The sequence below is a fragment of the Lithobates pipiens genome, unplaced genomic scaffold (assembly GCF_037356315.1).
Source record: "Lithobates pipiens isolate NorthernLeopardFrog02 unplaced genomic scaffold, aLitPip1_a1.2 Scaffold_23, whole genome shotgun sequence".
Taxonomy (NCBI): Eukaryota; Metazoa; Chordata; class Amphibia; order Anura; family Ranidae; genus Lithobates; species Lithobates pipiens.
In genome coordinates, this window is record NW_027507785.1 from 272,347,187 (window position 1) to 272,369,370 (window position 22,184).

General features: G+C 39.0%; 1 protein-coding gene across 3 annotated transcripts in view; it reads right to left on the reverse strand.

Moving 5' to 3' along the window:
* Window positions 1-22,184, reverse strand: part of PAPPA2 (pappalysin 2) — a 366,677-nt gene that overhangs the window by 206,368 nt on the left and 138,125 nt on the right. For all 3 annotated transcript variants that reach the window (XM_077453193.1, XM_077453192.1, XM_077453191.1), the window contains exons 4-8: window positions 20,658-20,803; window positions 12,376-12,669; window positions 6,600-6,792; window positions 4,642-4,763; window positions 3,834-4,326 (exon numbers count right to left, since the gene is read on the reverse strand). In XM_077453193.1, the coding sequence (XP_077309319.1) occupies window positions 3,834-4,326; window positions 4,642-4,763; window positions 6,600-6,792; window positions 12,376-12,669; window positions 20,658-20,803 (1,248 nt within the window). The remainder of the gene's footprint in view (window positions 1-3,833; window positions 4,327-4,641; window positions 4,764-6,599; window positions 6,793-12,375; window positions 12,670-20,657; window positions 20,804-22,184) is intronic.

Below are 22,184 nucleotides of genomic sequence, written 5' to 3' on the forward strand. Positions count from 1 at the left end.
CATGGCAATCATTTGGTTCCTTTCATTTAAAAAAAAAAAATAGGCTCATTTCATTTTGCCCTCATTTCATCCCATATTCCAGTTCAGTTGACTGTCAAGTTACAGTTACTGCAACCCGATTTGTGTCACCATCACTTCAATCATTCATTGGTCTCATTTTGCATATTGAGGTCTGCTGGACTTTCCAAACGAGTGGACCTGCCCACACACAACTGGACTTTTGAAATGAATGGACTTGCCCACACACGAAGTAAAGTCCATTAATTTTGAACGTGGCTCCAGGTAGACGGAACTAGAGAAGGAAGTCAATGTCACCGCCTCCATCGGCGAGATTGACACCTCGCGAGCCCCGGCACCTGGTATGGATTTAAAGGGGAACCCCTACACCGAAAAAACAGCACGGGTCCTCCAAAGTCCATAGCAGACCCTTATCTGAACACGCAGCCCAGCCAGGAAAAGGGGTGGGGATGAGTGAGCAGCCCCCTCCTGAGCCATACCAGGCTGCGTGCCCTCAACATGGGGGGTGCTTTGATGCACCCACCCCAAAGCACCTTGTCCCCTTGTTGATGAGGACAAGGGCCTCTTCCCGACAACCCTGGCCGTTGATTGTTGGGGTCTGCGGGCGGGGGGCTTATCAGAATCCAAGCTTATCCCCAGCTTATCCCCCCCAGATTTCGGCCCCCTACCCTATGTGAATGAGTATGGGATACATTGTACCCCTACCCATTCACCTGGGGAAAAAAGTGTACATAAAAAAACACAACACAGGTTTTTAAAATACTTTATTAGACAGGGGTCTTCTCTTCTTCTGTCTGGGGGGGTCTTCTCGCCGGACTCCTCCACTATCTTCTGCTAGCTCTTTTATTAGCAGAGGAGCCCGGCTTTCTTCTTCGTCACTGCCGCTGTTCGGTGGTCTTCTTCCGACTTCGGGGGTCTTGTCCCGCTCTTCGGGGGTCTTGTCCCGCTCTTCGGTCCTCCGCTTTCTTCTTCCAGCTCTTTTACTAGCGTTGGCCCGGTCTTCTGTCGCCGCCACCGCCGCCTTCTGCTTCTTCTTCCGATGTTGACACAACTCTCTCTTCATCCTTAATGGCAGGGACGTTGTGCGGCGACTTATATAGGGACAAGGGGCAGGGTCACTGGGTGATGTCACATGGTGACCACGCCCCTTATGATGGCACAGTCCCGGAGGATGCTGGGGCTGTGACATCATACGGGGTGGAGTCACGTGGCATAAGTACACGGCATAAGTCTTACTCTCTCAGACAGGACCCCAATCAAATCCTTAGAATCAAACACAGCAGCAGTAGTGGATTTGTCTATGTGGGATGATTTCCTTACTAGTTGGAATGGCATATCCATGATCATACCTTCAGTGTCGCCTTTATCACCGCAGGTAGTAACATATGACGCAGCCTCCACAAGCTTTTCTGCAATTTTTGGCCATCATTAGTTTGCAGGACCTGTCCTCCAGAGATACTCCTTATTCCCAGATTCATCCAGTCTTCCTCATTTCAAGCTATACTCAATCGTGGCAGCTGCTCAGGTCCAGGGATCACACCTGGACTGAACAAACAGTAGCCTTCGCCACCGACAACCAGGCCATGTCCGATATGGTTAGGGCATATAACAATGACCCTAAACATACAGCCAGAGCTACAATGGAATGGTTTAGATCAAAGCATATTCATGTGTAAGAATGGCCCAGTCAAAGTCCAGACCTAAATCCAATTGAGAATCTGTGAAAAGATTTGAAAATTGCTGTTCACAGATGCTCTCCATCCAATCTGACAGAGCTTGAGCTATTTGAATGGGCAAAAATGTCACTCTCTAGATGTGCAAAGCTGGTAGAGACATACCCAAAAAAACGTGCGGCTGTAATTGCAGTGAAAGATTGTTCTACAAAGTATTGTCACACTTCACTTTTCAAAAAATTTGAAAACCATTTATCATTTTCCTTCCACTTCACAATTATGTGTGTTGGTCTATCACATAAAGTCCAATAAAATACATTTATGTTTTTGGTTCCAACATGACAAAATGTAGAAAATGTCAAGGGGTATGAATACTTTTTCAAGGCACTGTATACAGTATATTACCATATTGGGACACTCAGTTCAGGGTCAGGGACCACTATTGTCTTCATGTTAATTGACATATCATCATCATAATTATCAAAACTTTAATGAAAAGGACAAAGGATTCTGGGATTTGCAGTTCCAAATTCATTAAAGACACTACAGTCAGCTTTTCTAGGCCACTAAGCTCTATAAAAAGTAATCACCAAAAAAGTATTCAATTGAACTGCATATTTTAGAAAAGCCAATCTCCAGAATGCAGTTTCAACTGCATTATTTAGGAGAAGAAATGCAATTACTAGTTTAAAGTGAAATTAATCACAGAATTTATTTTAAAAAATATACCACCCACATTCAGTATGGTTCATTAGTTTCAAGGATAATGACTTATTATCTTCATCACAGATCCCCACCCACTGTGTCCTACACTATTCCTCACACATAGACACATTAGTCATTCACATCAGTCTAATAATGGGCTGGCATTTGTCTCTGTCATATGTTCTACATTTCTTGCATTCTCTGATGTGTTAACCCCTTGCCTGTGCCTCATCAGGTATTCTACCCTGGAGGAGTTTTCGAGATGTTTGACAGGGAGTTTAAAACAACTATTATATGCATGCTTCAATACTTCGAACTAAAAAAAATGAAGCAAGTGGGGTTAGAACAACTTTAAGCAAATAGTTTCATTGCAACATTTAAAGTGGGGTGTACCAAAGTGCTGAAATATTTACCTTTCTGATAAAAATGCTTCGCCAAACTCCCTTCAGCATTATTATACATGAGACCAAAAGCAGAGGAACCTCTATTAAAGGTGAGGGTCAGAGGTAATAGAGATCACATGACTTGAATTATTACGCATATACGCACCTTGACTTCTGGAGCTCCCTTCTCATTGGCTTACCTTTACGTAGGCTATCCCCCCTTCAGCCCATCATAAATGCTGTTGTCAGACTCACCCACCTTACCAACCGCTTAGTGTCTCCTACCTCTCTCTGATGATCCTTCCAACAGCTTCAACAAATAAAATTCATAATACTAAGAATTTACAAAGCCATCCACAACTCTGTCCCCAGCTACATGACTAACCATTCTCTTTGGCTCTGATAAGATCTCCTGCTAAGATCTCCATGCTCACCTTCAGGACCTCTCCAGAGCCTCTCACATCCTCTGGAACTCCTTAGCTAAATTTATTTATCTCCTACTCTATCCACTATTAGCGATCCCTAAAAAACAATCTCTTTATATAAGCCTACCCTTCTTCTTACTAATAAACTGTATTTTTACTTTCACCATCAGCTTATCCCCCATAGTTATCACCTTTTTGTATGACTTAACCCCCCCCCCCCCCCTTTAGATTGTAAGCTCTAACAAGCAGGGCCCTCTGATTCCTGTTGCATTGAATTGCATTGTAACTGTACTGTCTGCCTTTATTTTGTAAAGTGTTGCACAAACTATTGGCACTATATAAATCCTGTATAGTATTAATAATAATAAGCATTGGTAGGTAAAATATTACTAAACACAATAAACTTCTTATGCTAAAGTGTAATAGGCAGACAGGCATAGAACACCTGTGGAAAGACTGCTGTGATTCATGAGTAAAGTAACACATACAGCTCACAGGCTACTCCTAAAAGACCAGTGGTATCTAATACTCATACTTTATGAAATGTCAATAGGTACAATATTTGTTGACTTTCATTGTAAACAACACTACATCTTTCTTGTAGTCACCTAGCTATTGGTTCTACTCACGTGTCTGTATAAAAGCGCTCTGTCTGGGTTCTTGTTAGATGTTGATCTCTCAGAAAAGGAGGATTTCGAATGACTCTGTACTTTACAGGTCTGCAGGCTGAGCAAATAGGATTAAGAGGTACAGATATCAGAAGAACAGCGTCTATCTCCATTCTTGCATCAAATGTGTAAATACGGACTGTAGACACTTTCTGGTCTGTGGTCAGCCTGATGGTCAGGGGAGTATCACAGAAGGCTTCCATACTTCCCAGGTGCAATGATTCATTATGTTCCGTCACTAACTCAACATCAGAAAGAGTGGTGGGCACATTAGTGGACAAATAAGTTATCCAAATGGTGAGAGTCTGGGGTTGGACAGCTTTTAGGAAATTGAGCTCCAGAATACACCCCAGTGGCTGAGTACAAGGCACAGACATATTAGTATTAAAGATGTGAAGCTCAGGACTCCATGCATGTAAGCTTGGTTGGCAAGGCTGGTCTACATCTGGAGGACCTAGATCAAAAAAGAACAAGTTGAAGTGCTTTCCACTTATTTTACCAACTACATTAAATTACCAAAAGGCATTTACCAGGTCATGTGTACATACTATATTACTAGACATTTTAAAATAGTTCAGTTTACTACTAGCGGCAAATGATTTTTGAGCATACAACTGAGCGCCAACTACAAATAATTATCTCATACCCAAATGGTGCGAAATGACCAATATTAAAACAGAACAAAGCCAAAACTTTTTTTGTTTTGAATTGGTTTGAATTAAGTAAGGAAAGTTTTATTTGCATATGAACGGTATTGCAAAATCCATACCAACAGCTTCTTCTGGGGTCCAATAACCAGAGTTGTCACATACACGAGGAGAGGAAGCTTGGTAAGCATATTGTTGGAAAGACCCATCAGCAGTACACAAATCACACATAGATCCAATCTCTCTGTAGAAGATAAACAAAAAATCTTTCACGTTTTTGAGAACCAGATTAAATTCTAGCTTTGAAATTTTTTGCAATTAATAGGAAATTATAATTAATAATACACATGCATATGCATTGTAAAACAATATTGCTAATTTATATTGTGCCATTAATATCTGCCAGGCTGCCATTGCTGATCCATACTGCATGGTAAAGGTGTTGGCAGTTTTAAAATTTGTATCATTGTCATCTCTTTTTTGTTTTGTCAGATTCACCATATAATAAGCAGAATGCAGGCATATGCCACAATGTAGGGAACAATGTCCTGGGATAGACCAGTCAAATAGGTTGGTATGTATCTTTTATATATTTGTGTACATGTGGCTTTATCTGAGCCTACCTTTGAGCTGAACTCGAGGTAGGTATAAAAGATACGAATTACTGCAGCTCTATATTGAATAATGCATATTTTAATGTATTTTATTTCTATTGTACAACCAGTGCTATCACTGTAGAGCAACATATTGACTGTAAGAAGGAGAAGCATCACAAGGAGCTAATGAGTTATGCTGCAATGTTCATGTGATAACAAGAGATATGCTGATAGGAGGAGAGAGCAGGGTAACAAAGTGAGGTGTGTCTACTGCTTTTTCTTTCACTGTCTAGTCACAGGCTGGGTTAAGGGCAAGACTTGTAAGTGTTTCTTAAAACCATATTAAACCCACACACAAAATTTTACTGTATTGTAACTTAATCCTAAATGTAGTTCATGCATTCATCCGTTTTTTGTTGCATGCTAGTCTCATATCAAAAGTGAAGAGGTTACTTTCATATGAAAATTCTCGTACGACAGAATTCAACTTCAGAAATGATGTCATGTGTTGAATTGTTTTTTTTTTTTTTCGTTTCCAAGCATGAAAACTGTACCAAATAAACAAAAATTGGATGTTGTGTCCACGAACGATAAAAATTTTATAGTCAGCACATACAATTTTTGTTGTCCGAAAATTCGTAATTTCAAATGTCAAAAGCCCCATACTAAAATTCCGAAATTTTACTTCCGATTTTCTTATCGTGTACGGGCCTTTAGAGAGTCTCCACTCTGGATGGTCAAGCAACTGAGACGCCTTTGGAATACAGCACTGTCAAATCATTTGACAGGTAAAACAGCTCCCATATTTGAATTACATCTGGGTAATAGCCTATTCCTCTGGAGTTTGGTTGTAACCTCAGGTTAATAAACAGCCTAAATACTATACTACAAAGTGCGGGTAAATGCACTGCTCCATTAAGTTTAGGAAACATTTGGTTATATGCATGGATATAGACTGTTGTATGTGAAATGGCAGTGCTGCCTCTTAAACACAGCCAAGCAAATTATTATGGTTAAAAGATTAACTCCAGCCAAAAGGGGTTAGTATTTTTATCAGGTTTTATTTCTGTGACCCCACATGGGAGATTTTCCTACACTTCATATCCCCGTCATGTCTGCAAAATAAATAGAAATGAGGGCATCACCAGGGTAGGAAGGCACAGACAGCAATGAAACCCGTTCAGAAGAGAGGGGAAATCTCCCCAACAGGTACATAGCAGGCAATAAAATCTTACTGGAGGTTCTAACACTTCCCCAACTCTATTCAAAAAGGAACATAAAATTCTGGCTGGAGTTTAACTACAAAACCTATACAAAAGACACTAGTTATAAACAACTATATTTAAGTATTAAAATATAATTAATATGATTAAGTATTTAAGTATTAAGTATTTTAACTTGTATCTTAAGTTGGCACTGCATCATTTTTTTTAATAAAATTTATTTTTTGCAAGTGTTTTATTTCAACAGTCATTTCATTCTACCTTTCATAGAGTTCTCCACTGATAGGAGGTGTCCAGTGAATAGTGAGAGAATCCATGCTCTGTTTAACAACTATTGGTGCCAAAGGAACAGGTGAAGGTTTGTGAGTTCGGGTCCATCCTTGATATTTGAGATCGAGGTAACAATGCATGCGGGCAACTTGGTTTGGGGTAAAGCTGTTGGCACAGTCATCATCTGACATATAAAAAAATGAAACAAGAAATCAGGAGAATGTGAGATTTACAAATCTGAAATCTGAAGTATATTAAGTCCTATATGAGCTAAATACAGCTGGTAACCCTATCGTGTTAATACTGTCAGAATGGGCAAAACAATTGTTATCCGCTGAGCTGCTAGAAACAAACAGGAAGCATCAAACAGCTTGTTCTGCTTGTGTTTGAGCTATATAATACTGCCATTGTTTATCTTTCTACCTTTTTTCTAAGAATCCATATCCAGCCAAAGATTTTTCATATTTGAAGTAGAGTAGGGAAGAGTTAGAACTTCTGTTGGGTTTTTATTGTTGTCTTTACTGAAGAAATGTCCCATCATTTGTGCATTAGAGACCACACAGCATGCAAGTTGAAACCTTCCCAACAGGAACACAAATGGTAATAAACAGAGGTTCTAACCCATCCTCATTCTATAGACCAGCATGTTGTCAACTTGTGTAGCCCAGAGGAATCCCTAAATGATTTATCATGTCTCCCCCTGATAAAAGCAATTCATTGAGGGTCAGTGAGATAAATGCCTCTTAGGCCGCGTACACACGCGGGGACTGTTCGGCCAACTTTGTCCGCTGAACAGTGTTTCGGCGGACAGTCCGCCCGTGTGTGGGCTTTCAGCGGACAGTTTCAGCGAACAGTCCGCTGAACAAGGTTTTTCGGAAATTCCGAAAAACTGTCCGCTGAAACTTTGTTTCAGCGAACAGTCCCCTCGTGTGTAGGCTTATTCGTCAAACTAAGTTCCGCGCATGCTCAGAAAGGATTTACACGCCGAAAGTTATAATGCAGTGTATAGGACGTCGTATTTTTCGTCCCGTCGTACGTGCCGTTCACGTCATCGCGCACGGTTTCAGCAAACTGTTCGTTCGTCGTGTGTGGCCATGTCCGTCCATGCTAATTTTGAGCGGACTGTTTGCTGAAACTGTTTGACGGACAAAGTTGGGCGAACAGTCCCCGCGTGTGTACGCGGCCTTACAACCATGGCCAGTGGTGGCCAGAATGGTACCTTTATAAGCAGCTAAAAACATCATTGAAACTATGTAGGCACTTTCAAATAGGAGGTACAGTTTATGCATGGTCAACTTACTAGCCAATGCTCTAAAAAAGCCCAGTGAGGCATGTCAAGGTGTTATTGGGAATATTGTAACCGGCCTTTTTTGTGGCACTGGTGCAGTAAAGGTTTTTTGTGGCAACTAGACCATGCAAGTATCATTGTATTGTGCTCCTTAAAAATAACCACACCATTTTTTTTCCAGAGCAGCCTGTATTTCTCCCGAGATTACCCATGGGTTTTGTGTTTGTATCTCAAACATTCTTCTTTTAATTGTGACCGCTAACTTTCTTGGTCTACCTCACCCTGTCTTGGTATCAAGAGATCCCCGAATTTTCCACTTCTTAAGAAATTATTAAATAGTACCATGTTTATCGGCTTATAACAAGCACTTTTTTCCCCTTAAAATCAGGGGCTGATCCCCGCCGATCTATGCTAATTGTGATGAGAGGAGCAAGCGGCTCCTCTCGCAGTCCCGCCTTGACTGTGAGCAGAGTTGAGTCTAGCTGAAGTACACTCAGCTTTGTGTATGTCGGCGGCGCTCGCTCCTATCCTCCGATAGGCGCCAATTTTAAATGACACAACGCTGCATATGGACACTGGGAAGGCTGCATATGGACACTGGGAAGGCTGCAGATTGACACTGACAAGACTGCAATGATGGACAATCCTGCAGCTGGACAATGACAAGGCTGCAATGATGGACAAGGCTGCAGATGGACACTGATAAGGCTGCATTGATGGGCATTTAAATGTAAGTTCTTTTTCCTTAAACTTCCCTCCTAAAAGTTTTTTTTATTAAAATTCCCTCCTAAACTTGGGGTGCATGTTATACGCCAATAAATACAGTATTTACTGGCAAATTTAAGGCTTTGGGTGTCTTTTTATATCCTTTTCCATCTTCTTTAAAGTTCCATTACCTTATTAAGCAGGTCTTTTGATGGTTATTTTCTGCTCTCCATGGCTCAGTATCCAACCTGCTCAATGCATTCACATGAGAGCTAACAAACTCATTGACAATTTATAGACAGAAGCTAATTGCAATTTAAAAGCCACAGATGTGGGTAATTAACCTTTAATATCCATTTTAATGTGTGTCACCTTATGTGTCTGTACCATTATGATTTAAAGAGGAGCCAAACTATGAGCTAGTAAATGGCTTCATATGATCACTATCCTTAAATAAAAGAGAGTTTTTTGGCACAATCAGTCATATTTTCAATATTAATGCCAAAATTTCACAATTTCTGCCAGAGTATGCAAACTTTTGTGCACAACTGTAAATCATCCAGAGAAACCTTTAGAGAGACCCTGCTTGAGATTAATCAGCATTCTGCATTTCCATAAGGCTGAAGTTTCAGTGATAGTCATCAAAGTAATGTTAACAATGATAATCGTAAAATTATATTTATAATCACATTTCAGAGCAGGAAAATAAAACAACCCATCTATATGTAAGAGAACAGAACACCAGTAAAACCATAAAGAGTGAATAAAAAAAATAACATAATATCTAAAAAAAACACAGCATGGAAAATTAAAATAGCTCTGTGCAGTAATGAAAATGATCATTGCTTTTTGTGTATCATTAAAGGGAATCTGTAATGAACACATTTTACTGTCTAATGTTTCTTCAGATCTATGGCAGTGTCATATAGACCACTTTTACTATTATAAAATTGTTTTGAACACCTTAGGAATGAATATATGTTGTTTAAAAAGAAATGTAATTCTGTTTAATATGCTTGTGTTATTGTGTTTTTTACTAATTGAAGAATATTAAAATTTCTTAAGGGTTTAGCAAAAATAATATTGTTTAGTACCCATGTTAGGTTTCTGGTTGTTTTCATTTTAGGACTAGGGGCACTAGAAATAATCCATTAGTTAATTTGTAAGGCTTCTCACGGTGTCTAAAGCACTTGTGGAATTCTATTGGCAGCATCCAAAGCAGCACCCAACATGTGGGGGAACTGGGAGAAAATCTGCATATAGGAAGAAGATTAGAGCTAAATATTGTTTTCGGAGCCCCTTTAAATGGCAAAAATAGCAGCTACTCATATTGATAAAGTTTGTAACTGATGTTTCCTTGCAACTTTGCTCTACGCTGTTTATGTATTAAAGCTGTTATTGTTGTTGTAATTGTTTAGTGACATCTGTTTCTAAAAGGACTCCATTTAATAAATATCTTTTTTTTATAGTGATAGATACATTATGAACACCAAGGGCTTCATTTAAGGTAGATAAATGAAGCAGTTACATATAAAAAAAAATGTTTACAGGGGATTGCTTCTTATTAAGAGCATGATTCATCATTGTCATGTAGTATTTTAGCATGCAAATGTAAGTGAAAATAAATCATACTACATTTTAAGAGAAAATGAACTAAAATGAATGCCAAGAACCAACATGTTCAGTACTATATATAATGCAAATAGCAAAGGATGGGTTTCGTTTTTTTTGTTTTTTTTATACTGTTTGCATAATTAGCATTTTCTTAAATACATTTTACAAAACATCATAAGTACAAAACAGATACAGCATTTTACATTAAAAGTTTAGCTAAAGGTTGTATTCACCCATTATGTGGTACAGACGTTTAAATGCATTGTAAAATGCCTGTCACTGCATGAACACACAGAAAACAATTGTTTCCCGTGTGTTTCATTCACACTGCAACACAACCTGGAGCTGCAACAAAATGCAGACATGCTGCATTTTTTTGCAGTGCACTGTACAGAATCGTATGGCACTGTACAGTAGCCCAGCACATCGTACAGTGTACACTTCAAATAAAGGAGTAGTGTGATACCCAGATCCACGCACCACACTGCCCCCTAGTGCAGTCGGGAGCAGTCAGCTGCCAGACAAGTAAAGCACTGTCTGCTCTAGTGTGAAATGGCCCTTAACCACTTCAATAATGGGCACTTTTACCGCCTTCCTGCCCAGGCCAATTTTCAGCTCTCAGCGCTGTTGCACTTTGAATGACAATTGAGCATGGCTGTTTTTAAAAGCAAAGAGAACATTCTTGTTAGCACTGAAAGGTAAGTGCAATATTCTTTTCTAATCTATGATTAAAAATACACTATATTGTCACAGTATTGGGACATCTGGCTTTAAAATGACATATACTTTAATGGCAGCCCAGGGTTCAATATTGAATTGGCCTACCCTTTGCAGCTGTGGAAGTTTCAACTCTTCTCGGAAGGCTGTCCACAAGGTTTAGGAGTGTGTCTATGGGAATGTTTGACCATTCTTCCAGAAGCACATTTGTGAGGTCAGGCACTGGTGTTTGCCAGTTAATTTCCTCCACCCCAAACTCACTCATCCATGTCTTCATGAACCTTGTTTGTGCACTGGTGTGCAGTCATGTTGGAACAGGAAGGTATCATTCCAAAACTGTTCCCACAAAGTTGGGAGTATGAACTTGTCCAAAATGTCTTGGTATGCTGACACCTTAAGAGTTCCCTTCACTGGAACTAAGGGGCCAAGCCCAACCCCTGAAAAACAACCCCACACCATAATCCCCCCTCCACCAAATGACTTGGACCAGTGCACAAACAAGGTCCATAAAGACATGGATGAACAAGGGTGAAGGAACTTGACTGTCCTGACCTCAAGCCAATAGAATACCTTTGAGATGAATTAGAGTGGAGACTGCGAACCAGGCCATCTTGTCCAACATCAATGCCTGACCTCGCAAATGCACTTCTGGAAGAATGGTCAAACATTCCCATAGACACACTCCTAAACCTTGTGGACAGCCTTCCCAGAAGAGTTGAAGCTGTTATAGCTGCAAAGGGTGGACCAACTCAATATTGAATCCTACGGACTAAGACTGGGATGCCATTAAAGTTCATGTGCGTGTAAAGGCAGGTGTCCAAATACTTTTGGCAATATAGTGCACGCATTACATTATATGGTTTTAAATTTGTACTCTACAATGAAGAACCATTTCATTCTACATCACGAGTCCATATTTAAGGAGAAGGAGAAAAAAAATCTGGATTTTGTTGACATGCCACCAACGTTTTTTTTGTTATAGCTGCAAAGGGTGGACCAACTCAATATTGAATCCTACGGACTAAGACTGGGATGCCATTAAAGCTCATGTGCGTGTAAAGGCAGGTGTCCCAATACTTTTGGCAATATAGTGCACACATTACATTGTATGGTTTTAAATTTGTACTCTACAATGAAGAACCATTTCATTCTACATCATGAGTCCATATTTAAGGGGAAGGAGAAAAAAAATCTGGATTTTGTTGACATGCCACCAAATTTCTATAGTGTAAAGAAAGAAGGAAGGAGAAAAAGTAAAATGTTGTTAAAAATTATAACCAGATAAGACACCTATAAAGTTGAGTTACCTTTCTCTGATGGGGAGGTACTAAGGAGGGTGAGTGCTTTTCTGATTGGAAAATTGCACAAACAATAGAAAAATGTATTACTTATACACAAAAGTAACATTAATGTTCTCAACAGATCACTGAGATTAAATCTTACCTGAGTAGCTCATGTAGTTGTTGTATGGAGTGCCAGTGTAAAACATTGGTCCACATGTGTCATTTGTTGGATCTGGATCTCGACAAAGTTTATTTTTTGGGGTAGGTGCAGTGTCAGCGCATAGATCCCCCGTCTCCATGGAAGGTTCAGTCTCACTGCAAGGGTCATCGCAAGATTCTCGCTCACTCACACCTTTGAAAACATGGTAAAGTCCTAGAGCATGGCCCACTTCATGAATCAATGTGTTTGTATGGCCTGGAACTCCATAATAAGACGGATTCACAAATAATCCCCCTGCAGAGAACAACGATATGAGGTTTTACAGGAGGTCATTGCATATGCAGCATTTTTCCAGAAGCACAATTTTAAAAGATATGTTTATTTATTTATATATTTTTGACTGTCAAGAAATATGCTAGGAGAATCGATAATATTTCACAGTTGTTGAAGTGGTCATATACCTGAGAGAGTGATCATTTATTCACAAAGCATGCAAAAACTTTCTGAAACTATTCAGGACATAAATGCCTCAAATAAAATCAAGCGGTAATACCTGGTGACGGCCGTCACCACTGACAAAGAAACTAAATCAAAAATAAATGCTTGAGAGACGTAAAAGGAAAACAAAGGTGAAGAATAGGAAATTGCATGACAAATCATGGTGAGAAAAATATACAAACAGATTTTACTCAAATGAGGTTGCCATAACAATGGGTGGTGGCGGCAGAAGTGCACGCCCCATTGTTATGGCAACGTAGCCCTCTATGCTGCCCACTGACTCCTGGGAAATGATGCCACACATCTCCCAGGAGCAGTAGTGAGTGGAGGCGCCGAGGGAAGTGACGTCAGGAGCCCAGGCAATGAAGTAGGCAGATTACGAGGGACCCCCTAGCAACAGGCATTTAGAGGCGAGTAAAAAAATAAATACATTTCCAAAATTTTTTAATTTTATTTTATGCACATTAATTTATTTTTTGGGGTGGAACTCCACTTTAATGTAATTTCTCTGCAGTGTCTTGATTGTGCTTAGGCAAATGTGAAATTTGAGCAATTTGAAATATGCATTTTTTCTTCCCTTTGTAATATGAGTGTTACTTTTGCACTTTTATTGTTGTTTGCTCCTGCTTTGAATGGTTTGTAGGTGATTTACAATGATGACTACACTTATAGGCCTGCAATCAGAGCCAGGAGAGAAACCCACCTCTAATGCTGTTCTTGGAGCTGGGATAGGGGTTTCTTCTACCTCCCCAGCACCCCAAACTCACAGCTTAGTCCTGCAGACTACACTGGGACAATATGGCTTTACTGGTGTGTCATTGTGACACCGGATGGCTCTTTATAAAGTTTGCTGACAAGTCACTTAAAGGAGATGTAAAGACAGAATTTTCTTTTGTATCTTAATGCATTCTATGCATTAAGATAAATAGCCTTCTGTGTGCATCAGCTGCCCCAGCACTCTCTAATACTTACCTGAGCCCATCTCTATCCAGCAGTGTCCATGAGTCAGTTACCCCTGACTCTCCCTCCTGATTAGTAGCAGCGCCATTGGCTTCCGTGGCTGTCAATCAAAGTCAGTTAGCCAATCGGGAGAGAGAGGGGGCGGGCCCGATTGACAGCTCCATGTCTGAATGGACATACAGAGCTGCAGCTCGGCTCAGGTGCCCCCATAGCAAGCTGATTGCTGTGGGGGAACTCAGCAGGAGGGAGGGGCCAGGAGCAGCGAAGATGAACCCGACAAGAGAAGGATCTGGGCTGCCCTGTGCAAAACCACTGCACAGAGCAGGTAAGTATACTGTGTTTGTTATTTATTTATTTATTTTAAACAAGACTTTACAATCACTTTAAAGCATTTGTTATCCCAACACTTCATATTTCTGATATGTGCCTGCTGTACTATGTACTTGTATGAGAAAGTATCCTGTTCTCTTTGTATTGCTTCCTTTGTGTGAAATCCCTGGTGTTCCTGCCAGTCCCCTTGCTTTCCTATTAAAAACTGACCACACTAAACAGGCGAACACACCGTGGTTAGTTCTCTAGCTATGCTGAGAACTCATCATGTTCTCCAATGATCAGACTTGTCCTGACATGCCCCCACTGCACAGCAATTCACTGGCAAGCCCAGTGTGCTTCTGCTTCACCTCCCCCCAACTATTATGCAGCTGAGAACAGAGGGAATGTGATCACTTATAAAAAAGGGAAAACATACATTTATAATGTTTATCTATACAAAAATGTTTTGCATTTTTAATTACATTTTAAACTGAATGGGTTGTTTTACACATTAACTCTTTTACAGTATATGTTTCCAAAGCATGCACCTCAAAATATGCTGTATTCAGTTAACAACGCGAAAGGTATCACTTAGAGATGTGCATGATTGAAACTTTTGTTTTGTTTAAAATGTATTGATTAAGTTAATCATGTTGTTATATTATATTCATTATATTAGATTAATTTGTTTTCGGGATTTGTTTCGTATATTTTTTCACTTTTATACTTTACTGCATGTATTGCAATATGCTTCCATTTCATATGTACAGGCATACCCCACTTTTAAGTACACAATGGGGTTTATTTACTAAAGCTGGAAAGTGCAAAATCAGGCTCACTTCTGTACAGAAACCAATGAGCTTCCAGGTTTTATTGCCAAAGCTTATTTGAATAATCTGGGGTTAGAAGCTCATTGGTTTCTATGCAGAAGTGAGCCTGATTTTGCTCAAATTGGTGCCATTATAGTCCATCCCAATTGTCCTTTTTCCCTTTGTGGGGATTTGTTGGGGACAGGTTCCCATGTCCCAATTTTCTCAAATAATTTTGGATGATGGTTCCCTTTACCCCATGTATTTGCAAATACTATGAGGCTTAAAACTTTATCCATAATGCCAACTGCAATGAACATTGCAATGTGATTTTATCGAACATCAGTACTGGATCTCACAAGTACCCTATTGGATGAATGGGTATAGATTCTTGCAGAAAGTCCAAAACTATGAGCATTCCTGGTATACTGGAGGTTGCTAGTAGATGCAAACTGAAGCCAACTCCATATTAAAGTCCATGGTTTCAGAATATGATGTCTAATGCCGCGTGCACACGAGCGGACTGTATGGCGTACTTAGTCCGTCGAAACACATTTCAGCGGACAATCCGCTCGTGTGTGGGCTTCAGCGGACTTTTTCAGCGTGCAGTCTGGCGTACTAAGTATTTCGGTTTTTTTGAAATTCTGTCCGTCGTACTTTGGTTTCAGCGGACAGTACGGTCGTCAGTATGCTAGTTCGACGGACTAAGAATGGCGCATGCCCAGAAAGGATTTACACGGCGGAAGGGTGCTTTGCTGTGTCTTGGACTTCCTATTTCTAGTCCCGTCGTACGTGCTGTACACGTCATCGCGCAAGCTTTCGACGGACTGTTTGTGCATCCGTGTGTGGTCAAGTCCGTTCAGTGGAAAGTACGACGGACTGTCCGTCGGATTGTATGACGAACTAAGTATGCCATACAGTCCACTCGTGTGTACGCGGCATAACAAATTGATATAGGTGTAATTCCCAGTTGTCCTGGAACTTTTGGCCATATAGTGTATATGTTCATACTTACCACACTTCTGCAATTTCCTTCCATGTTATCTTGAATTTTTTTCTAACACAGGCACCAATCATTAGTCAATGCAGAAATTTAGAGTTTAACTTTGAAATGACCGTTGCAGTCTTATGTTTTTAGGTATGTCTAATGGACTCTTAATTCAAACATTCTGCAAAGCCATTCATGAATCAAAAATACAGACACTTGAACAGTCATGTCTGAACTCCTTGTAACTTAAAAAGGATGTCTCCCGTCTATGGTTATCTTTATTGGGCATTACCCAAATAAGTTATGTAGAAAGTAAGTAAAGTTGAATTAAAAACAAGCTACTTGAGCCCCTCACAGTACATTCTTATTATGCTCCGGAACAGACCAGCAAGCTAATAAAAATAGATAGGGACAATACATATGACATTGAAGTTTCATTTACTTCAACGTGAAGCATCCTGATGGTCATTTAGTGCAATACAAAACGACTTTTAACCACAATGAAATGCTTAATGTCTCGAGCATCCATCCTCTTGATGTAATTAAATTGGCTCTACATTGTCCACTGATCTGGTCATATTCCAGTAACTTCCCTTCCAGCTGTAATTACAGAAGAGTCAGTGTTTTTTTAGAAGTGTGAAATTAAATAGCGTGTCTATAATTTAAATAGGGACATTTCCAAAAGAAGACTGAATAATACAGCCAAATAAATCACTAAGCACTTAGATAACCATTACTTATTACAGGAAGAAATTTACCCAATGCTTAAAGAAACAAACTTTTTTTAGTTTTGGCCATTATCTTGCCTAGTAGGATGGTTTTTGCTATATTCTATTCTGATACTTAAATGAAAGGGCACAGGCTGGCATAAAACAACTGCTGCATACTTAATATGTCTGGCATTTATTGTAAGCAGCCAAGCTTAAATTAAAGTTTGACAAAGAGATTTAAAAAACAAAAACAAACTGACAAATTGAAATATGACAGGGAATTAATAGGAAAATATGTTTTTTGTCATCTGGGGTTTTTATATATAAAATGTTTTTAGCCTGAGACCTACCAGGTGGTTTTCTAGGCTGAGCTCCTCGATCTTCAAGTATTAACAGTCTACCTGTCATAGTAGTTATTTATTTAATGAACAGACATATGGTCTCCTGACATTTTTTGAACTGCACATCAAACCTTTTGACCCATAATGATTTATAAAATAACTAATATTTATACCACTGTGTTTATGCAAATTTTGCTTTGCTTAGTGTGTCTAATGTTAAATTTCTTTACTGGGGAATAACACAAAAAGTCATACAAAAAGTTGCATATCTGATGAATCCTCTCTTTTTTCAACCAACTTATATATTTTAAATAAATGTTATTCAATTTTAAACAAGTACAAAAACAAAATGAGATGTGTGAGTTCACAGTTATACAGTATGATATATGGTGATTATGCAACTCTACCACAAGGCAGTGAAGTCTTATAGTAGCCTCAGAAGAGTACACACAGGTGTCAATAGCATGAACTCGGAAAAAGGGCAGGGTGATAGGTGTAGTAATAAGGTAGGGGGGGGGACTAGAAAGTAGAGAGGAGGAATAAGGATACAAGTATATCAACTGGGGGTAATCAGGATACCAGTCTAAATAACATTGACATTACATACTCCATTATTGTTTGAGCTATCAGAATGAAACAATACATTTAGAAATATGCAACTATAAAGACAAAGAATCAACAAATTCAGCAATAGAGAGGTTTCAAATAGCAAAACTCTTTTCCATATCACATTGATAGTTTTGGTCCGTGACTGTCTTGGAGAATGAGGGTGCTGTGTGAGATTTCTACAGCCTGGTAATGTTGAGTTTTGCAGCTTGAAGTAGATGGATTCTTCAACCAACTTTACTAAGAGACATATATTAAAAATAATCTCTCACTACCAGTAATCCCTCACTACCACTACTCCTTCGTCGAACACATTTCACCTCATAAGGGGCTTAACTAAGAAGTGGAGGGTCAGGCAGTGGGGTGATAAGCGCAACGTATTACACAGCTCAATAATGTTGATTGAAAAAAAAAGAGGATTCATCTGATGTGTAGCTTTTTGTATTAGTTTCTTCTATTCATGGCTAGGGGAGAATGACCAGAAGTCCACCTGGAGCTAAATAATTTTGCTGTGCTTCATGAGGGTGTTGATTTTGTCTATTTATAGTATTTTTGGGATATATCTAATTGCCACTTAGATATCAGAAAGACATTTTTGCCTTTTATTGACACTATTTATACTATTTTTACCACCCTATAATTTATACTACCCTAGAATTTGAGAGATATTGGTAGGAAAAAATGCTGGTCATCAAAACAAATAAACATATACAGAGATCCAAAAGAACACAAATTATGAAGCCCACAGTAGCCAATCATAGACTGGCTGCCATTTATCATGGGTGTGTTAGAGAATAAAAGGAAAAGTCACTTCTTTGCTAAGAGCACGAATGGAGAAACTTTTACTTTGTTTCCATATAATACAAGGCATATTATTCTGGTGGTTATTAAAGATTAAAAAATCATGTAATAATAATCATTTTTTAAACTGCTTCCTTTCTACTGTTAAAAAGTATGTAAAACGAGGCATAGTTGTATTTCTAAGCATTACTCAATACTGATATTTCCGTTATGGGTACAATTTTATTATTCGCTTCTTATTTCTCTCAAGGACTGCCAAAAACAGGCAGATCCCTTAAAGAACAATAACAAGTGAAAGATACAAATATATCGTGACAATCAACGCAATTAAAAATATCTCAACATATGTGAACCTAAAAAAATGATATAACTCATATAAGTAGTTAAAAATAATTTCAAAATTGTTGCAAGCTGAACACTTAGTGATCCCACAACACCAAACAATAATTTTTACCTTCATAGTGCAGCACAACAAATATATTAATTAATTAATTAATATATTCTCTTGCAAAAAAACAAATTTGAGTTGGAGTTTGACATGATACACGACCTCTGTACATATACGCATGAAGTTCAAGCATTTGTTCCCTTTTCCATGAAGGTAAAACAGAACAATAGCTGCCCCCGCAAAGAGATTTCAACACCCAGAAGGCCAAATATCTACATGGCCTGAGATGCTTTACCTGATACATTGCTTACTCTTCTTAGACTATATGTGGCCATCCTTTATCCTGAATTTTTGTAATTTAAACAGATGCAAACTGCAATAAAATTGAGCCTGCATTGTATTGGTCACTACAGATAGTTAAAGCGTGGACCTCAGGTGCTTTGAGCTTACCAAACAGCTACCCAAAATGTATTGGAAACTGGTGGATGTTTCAACCCCACTGTCAACTGCCCAAGGCTGACATACAGTATTGGTTGGGTGGACCTACTCTTTAAAGGGTATCTCTAGGCAAAACCTTTCTTTTTACTATTATGGATAAAATGGGGAAAGCTTAGATCATATGGCATGACTTATTTCTGCCTGGGTCACTGTTGGGTTGATTCACCCCTCTCTTTGTCCAGCTGACCATTGTCAACAAGAAAGAAAGTAAAGGGTAACCCAAAATTTTAGCGCTTTCTCCAGAACAAGTAGTAAGGGGAGATCTTTCAATGTGAGCACTTGTTCCTCACTTATAACTCACTTTGAGAAATTTCCTCTAATTTCCTGTTGTGTCCACTCCTGGAAGTGGCAATAAAGAGAAATTCCCTAGCAGGAACATAGAAAGAAAAAAAAAATTAAATATGCCAGGGATTTTAACCATTCCCTATTAAATCCAAAGCCAAAAAAAGTTTGCCTATACATACAGTACACTTAAAAAAAAAAAAAATTGGACTCTTCGTGTAATTATGCACAGTGAAACATATGTGTCCTACATAGATCTTTCTAGTGCAGATCATCTTCTTAAAATGTTTGTGTTTTGCTACTGCCTAGGAATGAAGCTTAGAAAAACGGGTTTCTTCTATCAGATTCATCTTATAGCTCATTCACAATACTCCAGTTGAGCTGTTTGATCTGCATAGATCAATGAAGGTTCAATGCTAGGGTACATAGAAAACAATTGTATTTTATGTGCCCTGTTTACACCACAACACTGCCTTGAGGTGGGTTGCAGTTTTTTTCTGTAAGTGTAGATATCTAGCTGCATTTCACTGCCACTTGCAGTTTGTTGCGTAAAAAATGTAGACATCTCACTTCACGTCTTGTAACAATGCAGGACAGCCCCTTCCACCATCACTGCATAATGGATACTAGCTTGCATTTATTTTATTGTGCAGACTAGTGTGAACAACTGCATGGATGTCTGTTGGGCATCAAAAGCTGGCCACAGATGCATTGAAATTGAAATTCAGTCAGTTCAGCCGGGACGTGTGGCTGTTCTTGCACTACAGAAGTTGATGTAATAATCAACTTCTGTCAGCCAAAAAAAATGATCCATCTATGGCCAGTTTTAGGACACTATTTGAGGCCCTCAGTTGCTACATATGCACCGAAAAAAACTATATGGATTCAACTTGCATTGGAACTGGAACTTCATTGGAACATAAGGTCTGTAACGGAAAGGAAAATAGTTTGCCCACAAAACAATTTTAATATCAAATACAACATGAAAGAGGGAGAGAAGTATTCAGGGGCCATAAACAAGGCTTTGATTAAAGAGAAAAATCTTAGCTTCTTAACTGTGTTGTATATTAAAAAAAATTATGCACTTACCTTGCACACTAAGGGCCTCCTTGTCCCATGGCCAGGTCGCTGCTCCAGCTAACTCCTCCCCTGCAGAACCAGCAAAAAAAATGTTCAGGAACAAGGTGTTGTTCAACTGCAAGGCATCCCTCAGTTCTTTCACACTCATGTAAGCCCTATTAGGGTGACAAAAAGGAGACAAACTAAATAATTAAGGCATATTTTATAACTAAACACTTTATTTTTTTGGTTCATGAAAATTGAAAGCCAGGTTTTGATAATTCCTTTTATTTATTTTTTTTTATATATTTTTTTTATAATGTCCCCCGATGTAGACCTATTGTCAATCACGATGCCCGCCACACTGCTTGACCTGAAAAAGAAAAATATGCGTCACCCACGAGGAAGGCTGACCACTGAATGCCTGCTCCACTGGGTAACAGTTCCTAAATAGGTAAGGGACGGGCCACCGGGTGACGTCACCTGGTTGACCTGCCCCTTACCTATTCAAGAACTGTCAGACAGCGGAGCATTTTTTTTGGGACCAGCAGTGTGACGGGCATCGTGATTGATGATGGATCTACATCGGGGAATTGTTTTTTTATTTTTTGTTTTTCTAATAAAGGAATTGTAAAAAACTGGCTCATGTCTTAATTTATCACACTTTTTTGGGAGAATGAGTAGGGGTAAAGGTGCTTTAGGGCAGCCCCAAAGTACTCCCCCAATGTTGAGGGCATTTGACCTGGTATGATTCAGGAAGGGGGGCCTTCGCTCATTCCCTCCCCCCCTTTTTTGCTTTGCCAGGCTGCATGCTGGGATAAGGGACCGATATGGATTTTGAGAAAAAAAGTCAATTTGAATATAATTTTTTTCTTTAGAAATATAGTTTTTTGCTGCAGCAGGTTCACGGTACAGATGTGCCACTTTACAGGTAGACTAAGGGGATACCCAGGCCCTATATTTAAAGAAATGTATCATTTTTATTGCTTTACTTTAAACATCATTAAAAATACTGCTCTTGTAAAAATAATCTTTTTTTTTTTTTTACGTTTGCATTGATACCTGTCCCCCTGGGCAATACCCAGGCCCCCATACACTTTTTATGGCCAATAACTTGCATATATGCCTTCAAAAAATATATATATATATAGACTTTAACCACTTCAGCATTGGACGGATTTACCCCCTTCCTGACTGGGCCAGTTTTTGCGATCTGGCACTGCGTCACTTTAACTGACAATTGCGCGGTCGTGTGATGCGGTACCAAAACACAATTTTTACCACAAATAGATCTTTCTTTCAGTGGTAATTGATCACCTCTGCTGTTTTAATTTGTTGTGCTATAAACAAAAAAGGAGTGACAATTTTGAAAACAACACAATATTTTTACTTTTTGCTATAATAAACATCCCAATTAAAAAAAAAAAAAAAAAAGTTTTCCTCAGTTTAGCCCAATATGTATTCTTCTACATATTTTTGGTAAAAAAAAGTCACAAATCAGCATATATTGATTGGTTTGCACAAAAGTTATAGCGCCTACAAAATAGGTTATTGATT